This window comes from Glycine max, chromosome 18 (assembly GCF_000004515.6).
Source record: "Glycine max cultivar Williams 82 chromosome 18, Glycine_max_v4.0, whole genome shotgun sequence".
NCBI classification, from domain to species: Eukaryota; Viridiplantae; Streptophyta; class Magnoliopsida; order Fabales; family Fabaceae; genus Glycine; species Glycine max.
The window spans coordinates 49801261-49824510 of record NC_038254.2 but is presented as its reverse complement, the minus strand read 5'-3'; the positions used below and the strand labels follow the sequence as shown (position 1 = coordinate 49824510).

Here is a 23250-nt window from a genome sequence, read left to right as displayed (position 1 = left end):
AAAGACTAATATTACTTTGATTTGCATAGGTTTTATAACCCCTTCTAAATAAAATATTAGTTTTCTTATTTGATTACTTTGTGAAATTGTAATTGTTTTGTCAATAGGAACTTTGTAAAAAAAAAAATCCAAAGAAACAAGTAATTTCGCAAATCAGTGGCTCTAAAGCTAATTCCATAAGAAGAAACGCGATGGTAGTTACACTGTATGAAAACCTATACTGTTTAAAAACTTATACTAATGTTAACATAACCTTTATACATCTTTGTCGTTGGAAACTAAAAAGCTACCGAATTGTGGGAAATTATATATTGAAATTCATAAAAGGAAAGATGGATAATATGCAAATGATGATGTAAGGGTTATAACCCGACAAGTTTTAATTACCTTAGAAAGATTGTTTTCAAGCATTTGTTTTAAGAAATGATACTTGTACTGGTACAACAAAACTTAGATCTAAGGTACTGAAGTGGAAATAAACATTCCTCTAAAAACAAAAGTCAAACCCTATCTATTCTAACAGAAATCAAGCCCATGATTTAATTTTAATTAGGTCCATAATTGAGTAAAATTGTTTTGGAGCTCTGTTAAGTCATACTACTACCCAATGCAATTGTCATTCGGGCGGCCAAATTCACCATTTCATCAAAATAATGTTTCATCTCGCTAACAATCATAAGTAGTGCCACTATGAATGCGTAGTCCACATAGGGATCGACCAAAACATTGAAGCCGCCATTATTCTCCATCTGCGAGAGAGAGAAAGAAATTAAACAGATGCAGTGTACTAATTATATTCATTCAGATTTATCAAAAAGGCAGTTAAGTTTATGTGTATTGTGTGCTTGTGTATATATAAAACACACAAGAATTAACGCAGTACATACCGTGGCAACAATTCTAGGAGATTCACCGGCATAAACAGTGCATGATCTTTTATCTCTACAAATTAAACGTTGACTCTAAAGTCACAGGCACTTTCTCTTTGGTTGTTAGCGAGGAAGACCTCTAAGTTAACCATCCCACTCGGTATCATTGATGATCTCTTCACTGAAAAGAGCAATTGAGAGAAATCTTTGCTTTTATAACCCCTAAAAACTTGGCATCGCCCATGCAATGTCATTCTCTACATAAAAAAAATTAAGAATAATAACAATATATATGGATAATTTAGTAGCTTATATAAAAAAATTGCTGGAAATATTGAATTAATACAGTTAATGAACTAATTAGTTGAGGGAAATCAATAAGTAGAAGAATATAGATGGATAATTTAGTAGCTAAAACGAAAATTTTAAAAAGATTTTGCTGGGAATATCGAATCAATAAACCTAATTAACTAACTAACTTATTGAAGGAAATCAATGAGTATAAGATGCCTCAGTAGCCAAACCTTCTTGTATAGAGTGACAATGGGGTTTCCTTGATTATCACACAAGACACGTCGCTTGTGAAGTGTGAATAATTTATCTTCGATATAAAAGCGACAGGCATTGTTTGCGTCGTACGTGAAACCTGTTTTTGTATTGATTTGAAGATTGATAGCGTAAGGAGCACAGTAGTCACTGCTGATAACTGGGAATGCCATTTGGAGAGGGAGATATGTTATGGAACGAAACGGAGTCTCTTGTGGTTTAATTTATATGCTAGTTTATAAAGCATGTTCATTATTCCGTACATATATATACGTGTAAAAGTAAAAAAACCAATCATTATGTTCTTAGAAATATACTGACCAAGTAAAGGAGCATACATACCCGCGTAAAAAGTAAAAAACCAATCATTATCTATAGATACACGCGTTAAACACGAGTACGAGTGGTCAATCTCAAACACATAGCGACACCGACGTTCCCATTGTTTTAGGTTGTTAGGAAAGAGAATGAATTAAAATGTGAGAACAAAATTGAATGAAATAAAGAAGAAAGCAAAGTTGTTAAAAAAGTTCACATGCATGCCTCCTTTCTTTTACTGTGTAGCAACCTAATTGCGGGTTAATCGGTAATGGTGTACCTACTACTGTGACGAAACTAATTGTCTTCAACCAGAGTATTTTAAACCGAATTAAATTGCTTATAAATCACCAAATCGATTCAAATAAACCCAAAATTGCTTACATAAAAAAACTGCAAAAATAAAAAAAACCAAAAAATTACATATTTTTTACATTTTGATTTAATTTTTAGATCTTGTAATAAAAAATCAAACAAACTGCATATTATAATTATATTAATTTTTATTGTGATAAATAAGAATAAGTATTAAATAATTTATATATTATTTTTCTTTGTATTTTAATCAAGATATATATATATATATATATATATATATATATATATATATATATATATATATATATATATATATTATTTTTACATGTTAAAAAAAAGATGTACTAATATTGTTAAAAAGCAGTGTTAAATATTAAGTGATATACAAATTATTGTTATTAAAAAAGAGTTGGTAATTTCATTGCTAAATAGAAGAGAAAATAGTATCTTATAACTAAAATGTGTTAAATAAAATTCAATAAAATAAAAATCATTTTTTAAATAATATAGCATATATAATATATAATAATCACAAGTTTAATTTATAAATCTAAACTATGATAATATATTAAAAAAAGTGAAACCATACTAAATCAAACTGTAAAAATTGGTTTAATTTAGTTTGAATTTGATGTTATATTTAAATCAAACTAAACCAAACTGTATCTTTGTTTTATACTTCGTTTGAATCACCTTTTATCTAAAAATCGAATCAACCCTCATAGTGAATACCTCTATTTTCAACTATGTAAACGAGCCAATGTTTTTTGACAACTAAAGGTATTTGGTTTGGTGTTCAAAAATGATTTTGAGTTTATAATGAATTTTTGATATATTTTTACATGTTTGATTTTACATTAGAGAAAAATTCAAAATTGATTCTGGATTAAAACAACTTTCATTAACTTTTGCGTTGAATCTAAAATTTTGTACTGAATTTTAATCCTTACTTGATTATATAATAAAATATCCAAATATAAATTACATCACTTCAAAATTAATTTTACAAAATTAATTTTACCAACTCTCATCCAAACACACACATGGTCTTTATTGTGCTTTGATAACTTTTGAGGCATCAAACTAAAAACAACATACACATTCACATTTTTGGGATGAAATATTTCTATTTCATAGGATACATTTTATACTTCATTAACTACGACTAAACACATTCACTTTTCTTCTTTATATAATTTTCACTTTTATATTCCTCATAAAATCGCCCTCAACCATACAATCAATCTTTTCAATTAATCACTTCCATTGCCGGACCATCATGTGCTTTAACTATTATCCATTTTTTTACAGAAAAATGATGCTTGAACACCTAAAATACCATGTGACACCTATAAGAGAGAGAAAAAAATATAAGTATTATATATATATATATAATGAGATAAGAAGAGAGATAGAAAAGATTGATAAGTGTTGATTAAGTATTTGAAAAGATTGAATTTTCAAATATAATTTTTCTCTAATTTGTTACAAAAGAGCCACCTTAGTCATTATTATTTACAAAAATGATTTTTAGATACCTCAAATGTTATTCAACACATATTAGGAGAGATAAAACAAATAGATTGTGGTACAATAAATTATATGATGTGATAAGAAGACATATAAATAGAAACAATAAGTATTTAAATAAAGAAAATAAAATACTTTTTAGTTCGTATACTTTTAGTCAAATGTGATCTAGTCTTTTATTTTCATCTTAATAAATTTGATTTTCTTCAAACTTTAAAATACACGCGGATTTAGTAACTCTTAATTTAAAAAACTATGATAAATTCTTAAAATTGGATGAACTAAATCTACATGTTTTCTGAAATAAAGTTAAAAGACCAAATTTATTGGTATGAATGAATAAAGACCTTAACAACATTTGACTAAAAATAAGAACAAAAATTATTTTCCTTAAAAAATGTGGTGTATAAAAATCATTTTCTCTATTAATTATTATTCACTAAAGTTCATTTAAATAATAATTGTACTTTTCAGATCCCACTCAGCAATTTCCGAGTAAAAAACAATTTAACTTTTGAGCTAATTTGGTTGTTTAAGCTCATATATAGCTTGTGTATCTCCCGAATCTCACTTAATCCTATATATATATATATATATATATATATATATATATATATATATATATATATATATATATATATATTAAAAATTAATCTCCCTCTTAAGCTAGTGTAAACTTGTAACTTGAAAAGTTGCGTGTACTTTTTGGATCTTATGAATAAAACTTATTCTTGAATGTTGTTTCCTGTACTTCCACTATTACGTCCAGATTTTGCATTCCTGATTGAATTTCTGAAATGCAATGCGGTGTAGCAGAAAACAATGATGAAAGTGTGGGAAGTTTTAGTCTTGCTCTCTTGACCTTATTCGGCCTATACCCAAGCAATTTACCTTGATGTCATTTTGCCTAATTGAACGAAAAGAAATGATATTTGTACAATAATTTGTATAATAAATCTTACAATAAAGAGAGATAAGTGAAAGGAGAGAGAAAATTTTGAAAGATGATAAATGATAGAATAGAAATATAGACACAAAAATCATGTTGTATAAATTGTTGTAAGAATTATTATACATGTATTATATCTTTTGAACCAAATACTCTTTTGAGAAAGGATTTTAAGGGGTATAAAAAGATTCAATTTTTATGACCTTCGGATGACAAGTTCACTGATCGAGTGAAGTATAATTAGTACTACTAAATATAAGTATTGTTCGCTATAAATAAAAATAGAAGCGTTGTCGAGTCTCACGAGTTGTGCAAGTATCAATTTATGTCTAATTTATTATCAAAGGAAAATTTACTTCTAAAGGATGTAATATTTTAATTTTTAATATTTAACTTTATTCTAGGTATAACTTGGAGGGATAAAATCAATCTTCTGAAGTGCGCATGCCTTGAAGATTATTCCCCTTCCACTGGCTCCGCATTATGCATTTCTCTTAAAGGATGAAAAAAATTGTAGCTTTATGTATTCATAGTTCAGATAAGCTTAATTCACAGTAACCCAACAAAACTCAAGGTATCGCTAATCTTCCGTAGACAGTATCTAATTTTGGTCATATATTATGTTTAGAGATCCAAAAAACTCACAGATTCAATATGCCTTATTTCCCTACCTAAAAATATATGGTAAACGATTTATAGATATAACCTATGTTTAATATTCTTATTGTTTTATAATTAGTTATAAGTCATTCCAAAATAAAGGCAATATATTACTCAGATAACAGAGAGAAAAAAATGTCAAACTTTTAGAAAAACTAAGAGGGTTTGCCATTATATATGAGGCGTTGTTTCCCTTTGTCTTCTGACTTTGACCTCCTAGACCACTCTAAAAATCTCCATTGCTTTATTGCATATATTTGAATTAAAGTTTGTAAACTTAAGTTTAATAAATAACTACTGTGTTACTTCTAGAAGACCGAGTTTTTAAATAAAATTTTCATATGCAAACATACTTTTGGGTGTAACCAAATGAGTTTTCAAGAAAAATTTTCGTACGCAAACTAGAACATATGCAAAACTTTTTGAAACACAGAAATCTGTTCGGGGGAGCGCGCTTTACACGGGCTGACAACTACTAGCAGAAGAATGCAACTGTTGAAGGGTGCGATTATAACCAGCTGGCCCTATGCGATGAAAACAAGTTTAATATTAACTAAAGATAATATATGGAAGGAGCAATCGGCATTCTGAGTTAGATTTTAAGATTTGAATTAAGCTGAAATTCACATCCCTTTCTTGATCTCACTCGAACAATGATAGTGAACATCTCAATCACATGATTGGTAATGTATATATTCAATTAATGCGAAACCTTGAAAAGAACCACTACATATCATAGTGCCTAGTTGCTTTTGATGTGACTACGGTTAAGGAAACAGGATACCCGAATCTCAAAAAAGGCATAAATTTCTTGATGTTTTAGACATTCCACAATTTAGATGCAATTTAATATCTATCTCTCATATCCTAATTTTGTATGGGGACCATTATTTGGTGGCATGCAACCTTCGCTTGATCGCCTCGAGGTACTTAACCCCCATCGTTAGGCAATCCGTAAAGTTCCGCAAAATTCTGGAAGTAAAAAAGAAACATTGTTGCGCAATCCGTAAAGTTCCGCAACATTCCAGAAGTCAAAAAGAGTATTGTTGCATAATCCGTAAAGTTTCGCAACATTCCGAAAAGAAAACAGCCAAAAACACAAAAATGGGGGGTGAACTTATCAAGATAGGAGTGTAAATAGCAATTCGAGTCTATGCCCTTCTTTAATTTCACTTTAATATACCGTGTTCAGCAACTTTCACTTTAATTTCACTTACTTTCAGTTTTCTTTTCTTCTGTTTTTAACATACTTTAACTGTTTATTTAAGTCGTTTTCTCACCTAATAAATGATAAAATGAATTTCAACTGATCATTTGCGTTGTAATCTCATTTAATCACTGTTAAAACAAAATCTAACCGATTATTCACGCTGTAATCTTGGTTAAACAAAAAAAAAAGCAAAATAATAATAAAATAATCAAAATATATTGAAAAATAATAATAAAATAATCAAAATATCTTTGAATAAAATAATAAAAAAAATTCAATCGGGCGTTTTTCTTTGGAAGTTTTCTTGGATCAATTGACTAATAACCAAAGTGAAACTAAGGTTAAAATCAACTCACAAATCAAGCTTTGTCCGCAAAAAATCACTAAAAATCGTTTTAAGGTCCAACGCCTTAAACGATCCTCTTTGCTTTTATCGGTTAACATGGACCGTTCAAAAGCATAAAATCAACATGTAACTTTACCGCTTTTGCGAGAACTACGTAAGTCTGATTTCCTCTTCGATGGAGGATACGAAGGAGCAAAAGCCCCACTTTTGTCGACCTCGTGAGATGGTTAGAGGTCCAACGCCTTAACTTTCTCACCAAGTAAAATGGATCATTTTAAGGTCCAACGCCTTAAATGACCCCTTCCAAGTAAAAAGAATCACTTGATTCGCCCCTTTTGAAAGAATTACGTAGGCCTGATTTTCTTATCACAATTGAGGAATACGTAGGAGTAAGGAAAACACCCTTGTCGACCACAAAAAGATAAAAAATACAAAAAGGCATAAAAAGACATAAAAACGTAAAAAAGGGAAAATAAAACAATTTGAAGACATCTTTGCACACTTGATTAAAGGCTATCGTCCTTTGTGACGGACGCGTGGGGTGCTAATACCTTCCCCATGCGTAAATACAACTCTGGAACCTTTCACACTTAAAGTTCGTAAATCACATCTTTTCGATTTTTCCGACGTTTTTCTCGAATAAACATTGGTGGCGACTCCGCGCATCTTCCTCCCATGGAAGACGCACCCGTGAGCCCTCGTGTCGCCCTCCTGCCGAATGGTAGGTTGCGACACTATCCAAAAATTAATAAATCATTTAAATTACATTGTGACTTACAATGCTGATACTTGTATGCATGGTTTTAAATGGGGTTCTACAATCATAATTGCGGTCCTAATGTCAAAATATATTAACTCATCACAATGCAACAATTACAATCACAATTATGATCGCATCAGTCATATTTTTCATATTTTCCTACAATTACTTGTAATATAAAAGTTTTCTGACTCACTACAATGTAACTAGAAACCACCACCGCGATCGCAATTTAAAACTATGCTTGTATGATACAAGACCTACCCACAAAGAAGATAGATGATTTGATTAGGGAATTTGCATGACAGAGTGTTCGTGCTCAAGAGAGTGTAGCAAGGAACCTCTTTGATGGTCGTGGCTCATTGAAGATGCAAATGTTATTTGGCATCATCCATCCAACCAGACTTTGTTAACGCTTTTTTGTTCTCTCAAATTCATGCAATGAGGTGGAAATAAACATTCCTCTGAAAATGAAAACCAAACCCTATCTATTCTATAACAGAAATCAAGCCCATGATTTAATTTTAAATAGGTCCATAATTGAGTAAAATTACTTGGGAGCTCCTTTAATTCATACCAACTCCAAGTGGTGCCATTCCGGCGGCCAAATACACCATTTCGTCAAAATAATGTTTCATCTCGCTAACAATCATAAGTAGTGCCACTATGAATGCGTAGTCCGCATGGGGATAGACCAAAACATTGAAGCCGTCATTATTATCCATCTGCAAGAGAGAGAGAAAGAAAGAAATTAAACAGATGCAGTGTACTAATTATATTCATTCAGATTTATCAAAAAGTGTTTCAGGCTTAGGAAGGTAGTTAGGAACTGGTTGACATGTCTAGAGTTAGTTAAATTTGATTTTGTTAATTTTTATCATTTGGCAAGTTATTAGCCAGTTAGTGGTTAGAAACTATAAGTAGCAATTAGCAGTTAGGAAGCATTTTCAAGCCAGGATTTGTAAGCATTTTCCTTCTTATAATTTCTTTCTCTAATAATGAAAAGCATGACCACCATGCTCATTGAGTTCCTTTGTTTGTTCAAGAATTTTGAATTCTCTTATTTGATTTCCTAGTTTTACTATATCAATTGGTATCAGAGCCTGTTTTATCCTTGGTGATTAAGCAGTTGCAGAGAACACGCGCAATCAAACTTTCTTTTGTGAAATGGAAGAACGTCTTAACAACAAAATGGAATCGAGATTTGTCGAGCTTGTTGCTTCCAGTGCCACTCTATACAAGAAGGTTTGGCTGCTGAGGCATCTTATACTTATTGATTTCCCTTCAATAAGTTAGTTAATTAATTAGATTTATTGATTCCATATTTTCAGCAAAATCTTTTTAAAATTTTCGTAAAACATGATTTTTATATATATATATATATATATATATATATATATATATATGAGAGAAAAAGAAGGTAAAATAAGGTAATGAATTTCAATTCTTTCAACCAATATATTTAATAAAACTAACAAATTAACAATTATAAATAAAAGAAAAAAGCCAATAACATGCATCAAGTCAAGTCTTCTCTGGGTTCAAGTCCTTTAATTTCTTACTCATCCACTGTACACTATCACAGTTATGTGGGCTTCAATTAACTAACTAACTTATTGAAGGAAATCAAGCTTACCTTTTTTTGTATTGATTTGTAGATTGATAGGATAAGGAACACAGTAGGAATCACACTGATAACTGGGAATTGATGATTTTCCATTGGAGAGGGAAGTGTGCTGTGCGAAACCGAGCCTTTTGTTGTGTATATTGTATAAGCTAAGTTATAGAGGATGTTCTGTACATATGTGTATATAAACCAAATATTTATGTTCTACAATATCAAGCAAGCAGCAGCAACTTGCAAGATACGGTATAATCTACGGATACACGTGTTTATACGTAGTCATGGAGGACTAAGTCAAACTCAAGCCTATATATAAACACACAATTTAGTTTTGGTTGGTGCAAGACACCAGCATATGGTGACACTGACGTATGTGAAGAATGTGGTGCCTAATGAATTGAAGCCCACATAACTGTGATAGTGTACAGTGGATGAGTAAGAAATTAAAGGACTTGAACCCAGAGAAGACTTGACTTGATGCATGTTATTGGCTTTTTTTCTTTTATTTATAATTGTTAATTTGTTAGTTTTATTAAATATATTGGTTGAAAGAATTCAAATTCATTACCTTCTTTCTCTCTTCATTCTCCTCTTAACCACTAAACTAGTCTTATATCTCCTAATTAATATATATATATATATATATATATATATATATATATATATAATCATATATTACGAAAATTTAAAGATTTTGTTGGGAATATTGAATCAATAAACCTAATTAACTAACTAACTTATTGAAGGAAATCAATGAGTATAAGATGCCTCAGTAGCCAAATCTTCTTCTATAGATTAACAATGGAGTTTCTCTTGTTTGTTCAAGAACTTCGAATTCTTTTATTTAATTTCCTAATTCTGCTATATAAAAAAGGCACTTAAGTTTATGTGTATTGTGTGCTTGTGTATATATAAAACACACAAGAATTAACGCAGTACATACCGTGGCAACAATTCTAGGAGATTCACCGGCATAAACAGTGCATGATCTTTTATCTCTACAAACGTTGACTCTAAAGTCACAGGCACTTTCTCTTTGGTTGTTAGCGAGGAAGACCTCTAAGTTAATCATCCCACTCGGTATCATTGCTGATCTCTTCACTGAAAAGAGCAATTGAGAGAAATCTTTGCTTTTATAACCCCTAAAAACTTGGCATCGCCCATGCAATGTCATTCTCTACATTAAAAAAATTAAGAATAAGAACAATATATATGGATAATTGAGTAGCAATATAAAAAAAATTGCTGGAAATATTGAATTAATACAGTTAATGAACTAATTGAGGGAAATCAATAAGTAGAAGAATATATATGGACAATTTAGTAGCTAAAAAGAATATTTTAAAGAAATATTTTGCTGGGAATATTGAATCAATAAACATAATTAACTAACTAACTTATTGAAGGAAATCAACGAGCATAAGATGCCTCAGTAGTCAAACCTTCTTGTATAGAGTGACGATGGGGTTTCCTTGATTATCACACAGGACACGTCGCTTGTGAAGTGTGAATAATTTATCTTTGATATAAAAGTGACGGACATTGTTTGCGTCGTAAGTGATACCTTTTTCTGTATTGATTCGTAGATTGATAAGATAAGGAACACAGTAGGAATCACTGATAACTGGGAATTGATTTTCCATTGGAGAGGGAAGTGTGCTGTGCGAAACCGAGCCTTTTGTTGTGTATATTGTATAAGCTAAGTTATAGAGGATGTTCTGTACATATGTGTATATAAACCAAATATTTATGTTCTACAATATCAAGCAAGTCGCAGCAACTTGCAAGGTACGCTATAATCTACGGATACACGCGTTTATACGTAGTCATGGAGGACTAAGTCAAACTCAAGCCTATATATAAACACACACAATTTAGTTTTGGTTGGTGCAAGACACCAGCATATGGTGACACTGACGTATGTGAAGAATGTGGTGCCTAATGAATTGAAGCCCACATAACTCTGATAGTGTACGGTGGGTGAGTAAGAAATTAAAGGACTTGAACCCAGCTGAGAAGACTTGATTTGATGCATGTTATTGGCTTTTTTCTTTTATTTATAGTTGTTAATTTGTTAGTTTTATTAAATATATTGGTTGAAAGAATTCAAATTCATTAGCTTTTTTTACCTTCTTTCTCTCTTCATTGGTTAAACTAGTCTTATATCCCCTAATTAATATATAATATAAAATCATGCTTTACGATTTTTTTATTATCATTCTGTACTACGATTGATTACTCGTGGTTATAGCGGAGCTATATATAGATGACATTAATTCCTACACGGTTATATATATACTCAGCATGCTACAAAGTTGATTGATTGTTTTGTAAAGAGGTTTCGCATTGAACAAATACATGAGGATAGAGATATACTCGATCATACACCAACAATTTTTTAGAGGGATGAACTTAATGGATGATATTTTTCTATTTCCAATAATAAAAAAATAACACCGGACGGATCAAATTATCTATCAGCATAAAATCACTTTATAATTTTGGCGTGTCTCAATAAAAAAAAAATATCTTCTTTTAATTCCTTAATTAATGTCCTAAAGACAATTATTAACATTTGTCATAAATTTATTTTAAATTAATATTGATTATTGATAATCTTAATATAGTAAACAGAAAAGGAAAACTCAATGACAAAACCCTAATTTTAAGTATCTTACTATGAAGCAACTTGATTATTACTTTATGGCCAATAAAACTTACCTTAATCATAGGCCAGGTAATACCAAATCTGGCTGCTTCGTGGTTGAAAATTGAAATTGAATCCACACAAATGACATAATATGTTTTTGAATGCAGCTCGAATTTAAATATTTTTATTTACTCATAAATTAGAAAGACGAAACACCTAAACAAACACAATAGCTTCAGTGGAAATATGCCACCGTCGATAAAAAGTACAACACGATTTGCTGAATGTGTAGCATTTCTCTAATCTTCTTTCTCATCTTCGTTAATCTCGTCAAGAATAACAATTAGTGCCACAACGAACGCATAATCAATGTTGGGATACACTGTGACCATGAATTGGTCTTTCCCAATCAAAATACTCTGAACCGTGTGCTTTTTATGCATCTGCAATAACATTCCCACAAAATATTTTGAGTTTAATTTTCTTATATTATTTTATTGATCCGTATAAACAAAAACAAAGGTACCAGGAAGTTTAATTTTATTATATTACTATTAGTGTAAATTTTCACATTGTTAATTAATTAAAAAATGTTATTCTAAAAATTAACAATCTTACCAATAGTCTATTGTGAAGTATATTCTAATTAAATTCTTAGACTAAATACTGAAAGCTATAATTAATTGAAAGAAGTTAATCAAAGAAAAAAATACAATCCATATATGATTCTTAATTTTTTTAATTATTATATTAAAGTAATAATTAAATGATATTATACCATCAGCATAGATATATGATAAGTTTCTTAATTTTTTTTAATTATTATATTAAAGTAATAATTAAATGATATTATACCATCAGCATAGGCATTAAATTCTTAATTAAAACCTATTATGTTTTTTATAAAAAAAAAAAAAAAAAAAAAAAAGAAAAAGAGAGATTGTTTTGGTTATATAAACAGAGGAGATCGTTTTACCTGGGCTACGATGTTGTTAGATTCACCAGCATAAACAACGCAAGATCGTTCCAACCAACTACCTTTGACCTTAAAGTCACAAACATCTTCTTTTGTGTTATTGGCCAAAAACACATCTAATTTGGTCTTAAACTGGATAAGGGACGAACGCTTCAGAGTAAAGATTAGATCTTTGGCCTCTGTGCTTTCACCCCTGAAAGCTTGCCATCGATCATGCGCGGTCATTATCTGCATCATTAGCACAATTTACATTTAACATCAGACCCAATAATTATAGATTGTGAATTATGGGGCATAAAAGCAATTTTACAATTAAGAAATTAATAGAACAGTTATAGCAGTCCATAATTAAAGCGGGTTTTCTAGGAAGAGTAGCGTCAGTCCATAATTTAATTCATATATTTTGTCCCTCAGTTTTATAAATCCAATCAAATTTCATTGGAGAAATTGTATTTCAAATTTCAAACAAAAATATCATTGTCATACATAGGTCACTTAAGCAGTCGTATACACATAATATCACATGCAAGAACAAAAAAAGAAAAAAAAGGGGGGGGAGGGATTATCATAGAACCTGTTAAAGCAAGAGATCTGAAAATTTCAAACCCAGTTGGGATTCATGTGTCACTTTTCCAAGTTGAACAACCCTGGAAGTGGGAGAGAGACAAAGAGTAATTTTTCTCTGAATTTGAGGTGAGGGAAAAACTTGCGATGAAAAAGAAGTACAAGATTTATCGAGACCTACCATATCTCTAGCATCAATGATTAAATCATTCAAAAGACCAATTTTGCAAGACCAATTTATAAAGGGATTTATAAAACTGGAGGATCAAATATGTGAATTAAATTATAGAGGGACCAAAATCGAAATTGAAATAAAATTGGAGAACCAAAAATATAATTTTACCTACAAAAAATAAAGCATTTACATGGAACCACTCAAACATTGACACGTGACATTGACACGTAGACAGTTTGAGGTTAATGGTTCACGTCCAAATCGGACTTACAAGACCAATTTTATAAGGATTTATAAGAATAAGATACCAAATTTGTAAATTGAAGACAAAGTGAAAGAACAATTTACAATTTTGCCAAAAGTAGAAAACATTCATGTTATCCGTACAATGGTTTCACCCAAAAACATTCGTATCATCCAACTAGTTCCTATTTTAAGTATTTTTACTTACTTTCTTCTCATATTTTATTGATCTCTCGACCAAATTCATTTTTATTTATTTCTTGATCAAATTTTAAATTGGTCAAAATTACTTTTCTCTAATAAATCAAAAAATTAAAACAAAAAAGTATTTTCATACTTCATTCAAAAAAGGTTTGATAATTTAATTACAAGGTTGGTCGAGTGAAATGAAACAAAGTACAAATTTAAAGTTTTAACTCTTATTTGTCTCTTTAATTGAGGTAAATATAGTTTTTATAAGAATATAATTAATTAGTGTGGTGACAATACATATAAAATATATATAATCGTTCGATCACAAATTATATATAATAAACTTATTATATTTTATAATAATTAACTAAAAGATCATATTAACGATTATTTAACAGTATATTTATTTTACAAGTAACCGTTGACAGAATTTAAACTATTTTCATGAATACTTTTCTCGAGAAAAAAAACTTTGAAAACCTTTAGCAATATTTCGTATATATAAATTATGTACTAATAATATTTATTTTATCGTATAAATTTAAACAAACTTAGAGAAGAGATCAAGAAGTATTGGAAAAAAAAAAAAAAAAAACTAGCTATACACGCGTATGAAGCGTGTGGACTATGCAATTTAACTATACCCAAAATTAAATGAACACGTGTGCGTGAGAGAGAGTAGATAACAAACCTTCCGGCGTAGGGTGACGAGGGGGTTGCCGGCGGCGTCGACGAGGATGCGGCGGTCACGGAGGGTCATGAGCGATCCCTTAACTTTGAAGACGACGTTGCCGTTGACGTCGGTGACCACAAAGTTACCGTCGGAGAGCGTCATCACCTTCTTCACCACCGCCAGATCCAGCGGGTAGGGCGCACAGAACTGGGGGCCGATCACGGCGGTGGGCACCGCCGGCATCGGCACGGAGGTGGAGGGATACGGTTGCGCCGGATAAGGGTTTGGGTATGCCATCGATCACACTCAAATAAGATAATTTTTTTAAAAAAAAAAGTACTTTTCCTTTGTGACAGTGTTGTGATATGTGAGATGGGTGAAGGTTTGTACTTATATAGAAGACATGATTGAGGATCTACGAAGCTGCTTTGAAGTTTGGAAATTTAAAGAGCTGTGTATATAATTTAACGTGTATTCCTATGGAATGCTTTTTCGGCCTTTTCCTTCTCTGTGTGTTGGATAAGATGGTATTTATTTTCTATGTGAATTTGATCCTTTAGAATAATCTTTTTCCAACTAGTTAATTATTTAAGGAGTGACATAACATTTCATTTCGATATTGGGTGGATCAAAATTAAATTAGCTAGAGACCAATCCCTTGGAGAAACAGTAAAAAATGAGAGAGTAATGAAAGATAACATGTGTTTGTGAGAGAGAAAAAAAAAGTGACCCAGCACCAGCGATCAACACGTGTTTAAGCAAATTTGGTGACTTTGAAATGCATGAGATTCTATTTTATCTTCACCAAAATTATCATCACCAAGCCTATATTTAAACATATATTATCTTGTCTTTTACTACTATATGTTGAAATTAATGTTGGTCGTCTTTTCTTTTTTAATAAAATTAACTGTTGACTTTAAGAGATTGCATCTAGATTCTACAACTTTTTTTTATTCTTCTCCTGATTACAGTGTTATATCTAGTTATGACTTAATTTATCTCGTATTTGAAGTAATGCTATCATGCGTCTTTACTTTTATTAACTTTGTGTTTGATTAGTTTTTCTATTTTTATTATTTTTCTCACTTGGTCAATTGCTTTTTATAATTATCAATCTTACTAACTGTGCAGTAATTTTTAAGTCTAATATATATATATATATATATATATATATATATATATATATATATATAAAATAAATTATTTACTATAAGTCTAAAATAAATTTATAATATTATTTAATCATAATTTATCATTTATAATAAATTTATCAATTTTTATAATAACAATCCTTAAAATTATATTGATAATGATTTATGATTGAGAGTGTAAAATTTACACTATCACCATATGATCATATGTATATATATATATATATATATAATAGCAAAAAAAATATAACACTAATCTCTTATACGATAATTTAAATCTTCTTTATAATTTTAATAATAAATAATAAAATATTCTATGCTATTTTTAATGTAAATGCAAATCGGATAAAACAGATATTTGAATTTAATTTGTGTTTTTGTCATTCTGCGTTATTCTAACGCATGAGTCAACAGTGTTTGGGTGCGCACTACATGAAAATTGTTGTATTAACTATCAAAAAAGTTAATTAAAATGTATTCATAGTATAATTATATTTTATATTTCCAACCACTCTTGAATTGTTGTATTGTTCGAAATTATAACTTTTACATTATTTATATTTAAAATATCATTTAATTATTAATAACATAAATTTCTTTAATAACTATCATGTGGATTAAATCAAACTCTACTATATTTAATTATATTTTAAAATATGATATATGATTGTAAATTATTCTAATTCTAATATCACAATTTTATTCTATAAAAAAATATCACTATATTAAATTATTATGATTTTATTTCTTAAATATCGAGGAATAGACGAATAGTTATCATGTACATCATTTATTTATTAGAAACAAATTAAATTTAACTTTCAAAATGGTTTTTTAGGTCTTACAAGACGTATTTTGTTCATAATATCTGAGAGTCACCCAACATTAAGATTCTGTAGTCATTCAACAGAAACCATGATAAGATAATGGTATAACAAATTTGGTGCAACTTGCACCAAATTTGTATGCATGTTATCCATGATAAGATGATAATTGGTTTCGTAATATCAGCTCTGGTAGTTTATAATTTGTATGCATGTTATCCATGTGTCTGTCATTCGTGACTAACCAACAATAAAAAACAAAAATACTAACTAGTTGATTAAGAAGTTTATAATAGAAATATTTTTATTTGAAGATATAAAATTATATTATTTATGACTTTTTTATAATTTATATAATAAAAATTATTTTTTAATTAATATCTTAAAGAGCACTAGTCAACAAACCAAAAAAAAAAAACTATATGACATGTAGGGATGGCAGCTATGCTATACGTGTTTTTCTTGGAAGACGTAAAAAATAATTATATTACATCTAATTAGCAAGTTTGTACAAGTTCAGCTGTAGTAGTACATCCGAAGAAAGTGTCTATCCACTATACAGACTAAAATGACTTAAAGATCCCAAAAAATATATCCCCGTCAGATTCTAACTATATGAAATAAAACAAAGCAAGGGATTGATACACCAAGGAGAGAAAAAGATCACTAATTTGTTTGTACGAGAACCACTGTCATGAGATGATCTTGATATCTTCCAAGAATTTTATCCCATCAAAATGCTGTTCCCGAAAAGCTATGTTGTTCCTAGTGTTCCATATTCACCAGCAGGTGCCATGCCATAGCAAATGCTTTCGTCTTCAGAATTTCCTTCCTTTGATAACTAGGCCAAATTGATCATAAAGCTACTTATAATTTCCCCAGGGAGCATTGTATATATAAATTAACCATCAATAATTATATAAATGAATTTGACATTTTACCTTAATTTAACACTTTAATGTTTAGATTTATGGATTTTTTCTTGACTTATATGATATTCAATTTTTTTCATTTTTATTCAATGTGATCACACTTGTACTCTACTAATCCCTCCTTCAAGTGTAAGTCTTTTTCACATGATGAGTGTAAGCCATTATCATCTACTAGTATTCCATGGTAATTATTAGAGTTCACATGTTCTATATACTTGTACCGTCACTCTACCTAGAGACACGCCGCCTGAATCACTGCTAAAAAAAATTTCGATACAAAGGATCTACCGCTGTCATCTTACACGATCGAGTTGATCAACAAGTTGAACTATCAGCTCTAATACTAATTGTTATACAATAAAAAAAAATAAACACCAAAGAGATTTATACTAATGGAACCATGAGTACACCACATAAGTAAACTTGACACTACACTTCAACTCAAAACCTTAGACTTATGTTTATGAGTTTTCTTCTCACTTATATAATGCTTTACTTTTTCCTTTCTACTAAATATAAGACTTTACCTCACATTTATACTTTAATACTCTATTGTTGAAATAACACGAAACATCCAAATTTTGAATCTAAATCTATTGTTTGTGAAGCAGTTCACATGAAGGTAGTGTGTCTAATAATAGTCTCCAAGAGAAAACTAATACCTTAGAGGGTGCTTCACTCTCCCAGAATTTGTTATGAATATTGATAGACAATTCTTGAGATTGAATATAGAGGGAGATGAGATGATTATGGGCAACAACCACTAAAAAATCTTTATCTTTTTCCAACAGGAAGATCCACTTATCTATCATTAATGGGTTTAGCCTCACATGTTGAATCATGGCAGACAGCTGAATCCATTGTTCCTCTTCCCGTACAAACAATGATCCACACCAATCCCACTTCCACCTTGGACGATCTTCAAGATGATTAGAGTTATCAAACTTTCGAGTTAACTCGCTAATTCTTACGAGTTTACGAGTCTATTTGTACTCTGCGAGTTAACTCTTGAGTAAACTCTTTTTTTAGTAGACTCTGAGTAAACTCTATAAACTCTGTAGACTCTCGAGTTTACCACCGAGTCAACGAGTTAGCAAGTTAAAAAAATTAGACCAAAATGTAAGTCATTTTTTATTATTTTCTATGTGTTTAACATCCAACATATATTCATTTAGCGTGCTATTATCAAATAGAAATTTATTAACTTTAATAATACCAAATTTAATAACATCAAACTCTCGACGAGAATGTCTCACTACTATAACAACCATTATTGCCAGCAGTCGTTGGTGCAGTGAATGTCTCACTACCATTGAGATGTTATTTACCCAATTTCGAGTTGGTAGCTCAGGACAGTGTAAAGAGCCATATGAATTTCAGCAAAGGGAGCCAAAGAAGTCCTGTTCAGCGATGAACCTCCACTTCCATTTGGATTGCAAACTTAAATTGAACAACTCCATGTTCTTGATAACGAGACCACCTTAATTTATCCTTCGGAAAGCATACTTTGTCTCACTTGAGCCAATTGATTATACTTTGTTCTTTAAATTAAGCATTAAGCAATAGTATATCTTTTTTTGAAGAAAAAAAACAGAGTATATATTCAATGCATGTGATGCTTCCGTTTCTCATAGCTAGTCACAAGAAAGTAGGAACTTCTGCAAATGTTCATACTAACATGTAATTTAGTTAAAGCAACACATAAAATACAGTTATGTCATAAAATTTATTTTATAATTAATGGAAGGTTGGATCTAATAAAAGTGACAGGTCTCTCGTTGTATAATCAACAAAAATTTAAATCTCTTAGTTAAGAGATATTTATATTTAGTATTATCTTGAATAAGATTGATATATATTTCTCTGAAAAATAATTTTATTTTATCAATAAATATTAATTTATTAGTGAGAAAAACTTGAACCATGAATTTTCTCTCACTTTTCAATCACTGAATAATCTTATAATTCCATAAAATAAAATAAAATAAGTTTTATATATTATTCTGAAATTTATGATTAAACGACACTGCTCTTGGTGTGATCAGCCTCCTTTGTTCAATTAATCGCATCACTCGAGGCATGAGAGCTAGGTACATGTATACGAATTTTAGCTCTTAAACTTGTATCAACTAGATCGTGAATTAATTAACAAGGACATGGAATTGTTGTTATTGCTTTTGTTTTTTTAATTGAGAGAAAATAATTAATGTTGAAGGGAGTGAAGATCGAACGAATTCCGAACCCACCATGGTGAACAGTACTTCTGCCAGATTTTCTCTGATCATCAAGCATGACATGTATATGATTTAATTACCATAATGATTAACTTAAGTTGTTCAACTAAAATGTGTTAGATATTTTACGAGACATAGTTCAAAAAGCAAAGGTAATTAAAAAACATGAAACACATGCTTGCTTAGTACGTAAGCATAGTACATTAGTATACGCGTCATGAAATGAATGCCTGTGGATAAAAATCAAGTCTAGATCAGATTTGTGTGGACAGTAATTTGGCGATGCTTAGTGCAAAGTGCACATCAGGTATATGTTCAATTAATTCCTTTGATTTGAATACCCGTGAAGTTTATGATTGTTTTAGGGAACTGTGATCCAAAGAAAAGGACCCATATTTTTATCATGGAGAGTGGGGGCAATGTGCCTGCCACAGTGCCACTAACTTCTAAGTCCATATATATATATATATATATATATATATATTTTTTTTTTTTAAGATTCCAATACTAGTTTAATTTGCTAATTTTGCTTAAAGTTTTTTTTTTAAATTTCCTTCATATTCTCATGAGGTTTATTAAGTTGCTAATATTAAGTTTAAGTAAAATTGAGGTGGATCATGCATAAAGGTGTTTTTGGATTGAAGTATTGCCATATGATTCAAAATAGATGAAGGAAAAATAAATGAAAGAATCGAATACACACAAAAACATAAAATCTGAATAAACATGTTGAAGAAATTGAGATATTAACTACCATCCACCAGAAAGTAAGGTTAAAGACTTAAGGTGAACTACATTTGCTCATGTCGTGGTAGTAGAGTCACAATTAGCGACACAATGAAAGCATAATCGATGTTCGGGCACACAGTGACCATGTACTTCTCTCTCTCTCTGCTAAACATAGTGCCAGGCTTCTTATTTATCTGCAATAACAATCATTTCCATAAATTTTATTTTCAACTTTGTTCTCCTTTATTTATCATAGATATAAAGTTGGGCCTAACAGTAAAAGAGGGAAGGTTGAAATCTCCAACTAATAAAAAGTAACAAATAACTATTAACATTTATCAATAAAAAAAATCTCTTTGAATTATTTATTTTGTTTTCAAAAATACTCTTTAATTTTTCAATTGAACCCCAAAATTATACATGATTTTTTTATATTAGACTTTTGTGTTGAGATTCCGTTAGAGTTAGACAAAATATTCTTTATTCCTGGTAAAGTATATAAACTTATTTGAAAACTAATATTTGAGTAAATAAATTATATTATGATTAAAATTTGTAAGAAATCATTTTTAACACATAAATTGCATTTTAAATTTGTGATAAATAATTTATATTGTGATACAATGTTATTTTTAATTATTAATAATTTATTTTCAAAATATTAAAATTTAATTTAGAACTAAATAATTTGAAATGATAGTTTGAACGAAATAAGGTTAAAAATAATCATTTAAAATGTTTTCATTAATAAAAAAAAAAACTCATACAAACGCTCTTATTGAAGAAACACAGTTAAAAATGCTCTAAATCAATATAGCTAGTCTAATTATATATGGATTTTTTTTTCAAATAATCATTTATACTTTAACAAAGATAAAGAATAGTCCTTCCAAATTATTACTATATTTTACTGAGTCCAATTAATTTTATCGAAATCCCAATCTACAAATTAAATTAGAACAATTTATAAATTCTGAGATCTATTTATTATAAATTTTTAAAATATAGATATTTATTTACTTTGCAAATTGCAAACCACCTTACTTTCATATTATGATACTTTAATTAGTTTTCAAGATCGGTGACCCAAAAACTGCTTTCATATTGTGATAATTACTTTCATATTGTGCCGCCCGTGCTACTGGCGAGACACATATGTTGTGCCGCCGGTAGCTCCAGCAAGAGTAGGGTAATTATTGTTTATTCGTGGAATCATTAAAAACACTCCTCGCCAAAGGATCTTATGCTTCCTTCACACCAGTTATAATAAATAAATAAACATTGTCATATGCATTCGATTTTGTAAGTGAAGAAAAATTTCCGTTAATTATTATGTATTAATTGGAATTTAAGAAATCAATTTCTTTTTATTCAAACTGTGAATCTCTTGTGATAATTTTTCAGGAAACGCTAGAAGATTAAATTAATCATATTTTAATTCATTCCTTAGTTTTGGACGGACCGAAACTCGTATAAAAGTGAAATATACATAATAAATTCCATATATTTATTATATAAGTATATACTCAGTACTCACGCAGGCTCAGGCATTGGCCAAATTAATTGTTAAGGCCACCTTTCTATTTTTCATATCTTTATTATTGTTAATTTTATTAAGAAAATAAAAAATGATAAAGACATATTATCAATGAAACACTAATAATAAATATGTTTTTTATTTTATACCTAAATTATTATTATTATTTTTATAATTTTTAAAATAAGTATTTTGTCCTTTTAGTTTGTTTTAATAATGTTGCTGCACGTACGTAGAAATTAAAATGGTTTTTGTTGTTAAATGTTTGTTGCACTTAGGTACTGTAGTGTGTGTCTCGTTGGAAGATGTGTCTGATAATTAGTTTTTAAAATTAATCCCCTTTCGTAAATTTGCCTATTGATTACATGCTCACTCAAAGTTAGAAGATGGTAGTTTGAAGGTTAAAAAATTGATTTATTACTTTGATAAAAATTATATGTTAAAATAATTAAAAATATAAAATAATAAAAAAAATTATGATTTATTTTTTTTAAAAAAATATAATAATTTTTTTTTTGATAAATATGTTGAGTATAAAAAAGAAAAAAAAAAGATTATAAACTCCTTGATATTTTAAAAAATATTATTTTAAGTAACATTTAAAAAAAAACGTTAAAATCTATTAAAAAGTTATTTAAAAAAATATTTATTAAATACTCAAATAATTTTTTTACTTAATAAAAAATATTAAAAGATAACTAAAACATTTTGATGAACATAATTCAAAAACAAAAGTCAACAGAAGTATTTTCTAGTAAGGTTGTTGATTGCCTAAGATATTTGTTTTCAATATAATTAAAATATATAATAAATAAATATTTATATGTATATGTATGTAAAATTTTATAATTAAAATCCTCTCTATATAAATTAAAATATTTATTTTGAGTGATAAAATTTTTAGCTATCATTTTTTAATGATATAACATTTTTGAAATTTTTTCCAACAACAACAGTGTTTTTATGAATTTTTCTTAACTCTTTATCTATTTTACTTTATAATTTTTAATATATTTATTTCTAAATTAAATTCAATATTTTAAAACAAATTATGAATAATTAAAATAATATGGTATCGTTATTAATAAATTAATTTACTTATTTATCTGATTTTAATTTTTAATATTATCCGTGCATTACGTGGATACTGAGATACATACACACACCAGGAATCATATAATCGTACGGCTATGATTTTGTCTAAGCCAATTTCTGTTTATGGTTTTGGTTTGTAACG

General features: G+C 29.2%; 2 protein-coding genes across 3 annotated transcripts; both read right to left on the bottom strand.

Annotated features, from left to right (window-relative positions):
- Positions 1–351: 351 nt before the first annotated feature.
- LOC102661371 (protein LURP-one-related 15) lies at positions 352–11070 on the bottom strand. 2 transcript variants are annotated; one of them, XM_041011711.1, is made up of 3 exons: positions 10573–11070; positions 10074–10307; positions 352–749 (listed from the first exon to the last, which is right to left on the bottom strand). In XM_041011711.1, exons 1-3 carry the CDS (start codon positions 10771–10773, stop codon positions 588–590), a joined length of 597 nt encoding a protein of 198 aa, XP_040867645.1. In that variant the 5' UTR covers positions 10774–11070; the 3' UTR covers positions 352–587. The 2 variants fall into 2 exon arrangements, with proteins under 2 accessions (XP_040867645.1, XP_040867646.1); XM_041011712.1 differs by lacking the exon at positions 352–749 and adding an exon at positions 7574–8231 and having other exon boundaries at positions 10573–10903.
- Positions 11071–11942: 872 nt separating this feature from the next.
- Positions 11943–15208, bottom strand: LOC100795989 (protein LURP-one-related 10). The gene is made up of 3 exons (XM_003552244.5): positions 14622–15208; positions 12757–12984; positions 11943–12223 (listed from the first exon to the last, which is right to left on the bottom strand). The coding sequence occupies exons 1-3, from the start codon at positions 14898–14900 to the stop codon at positions 12080–12082; spliced, it is 651 nt and encodes a 216-aa protein (XP_003552292.1). The 5' UTR covers positions 14901–15208; the 3' UTR covers positions 11943–12079.
- Positions 15209–23250: the final 8042 nt, after the last annotated feature.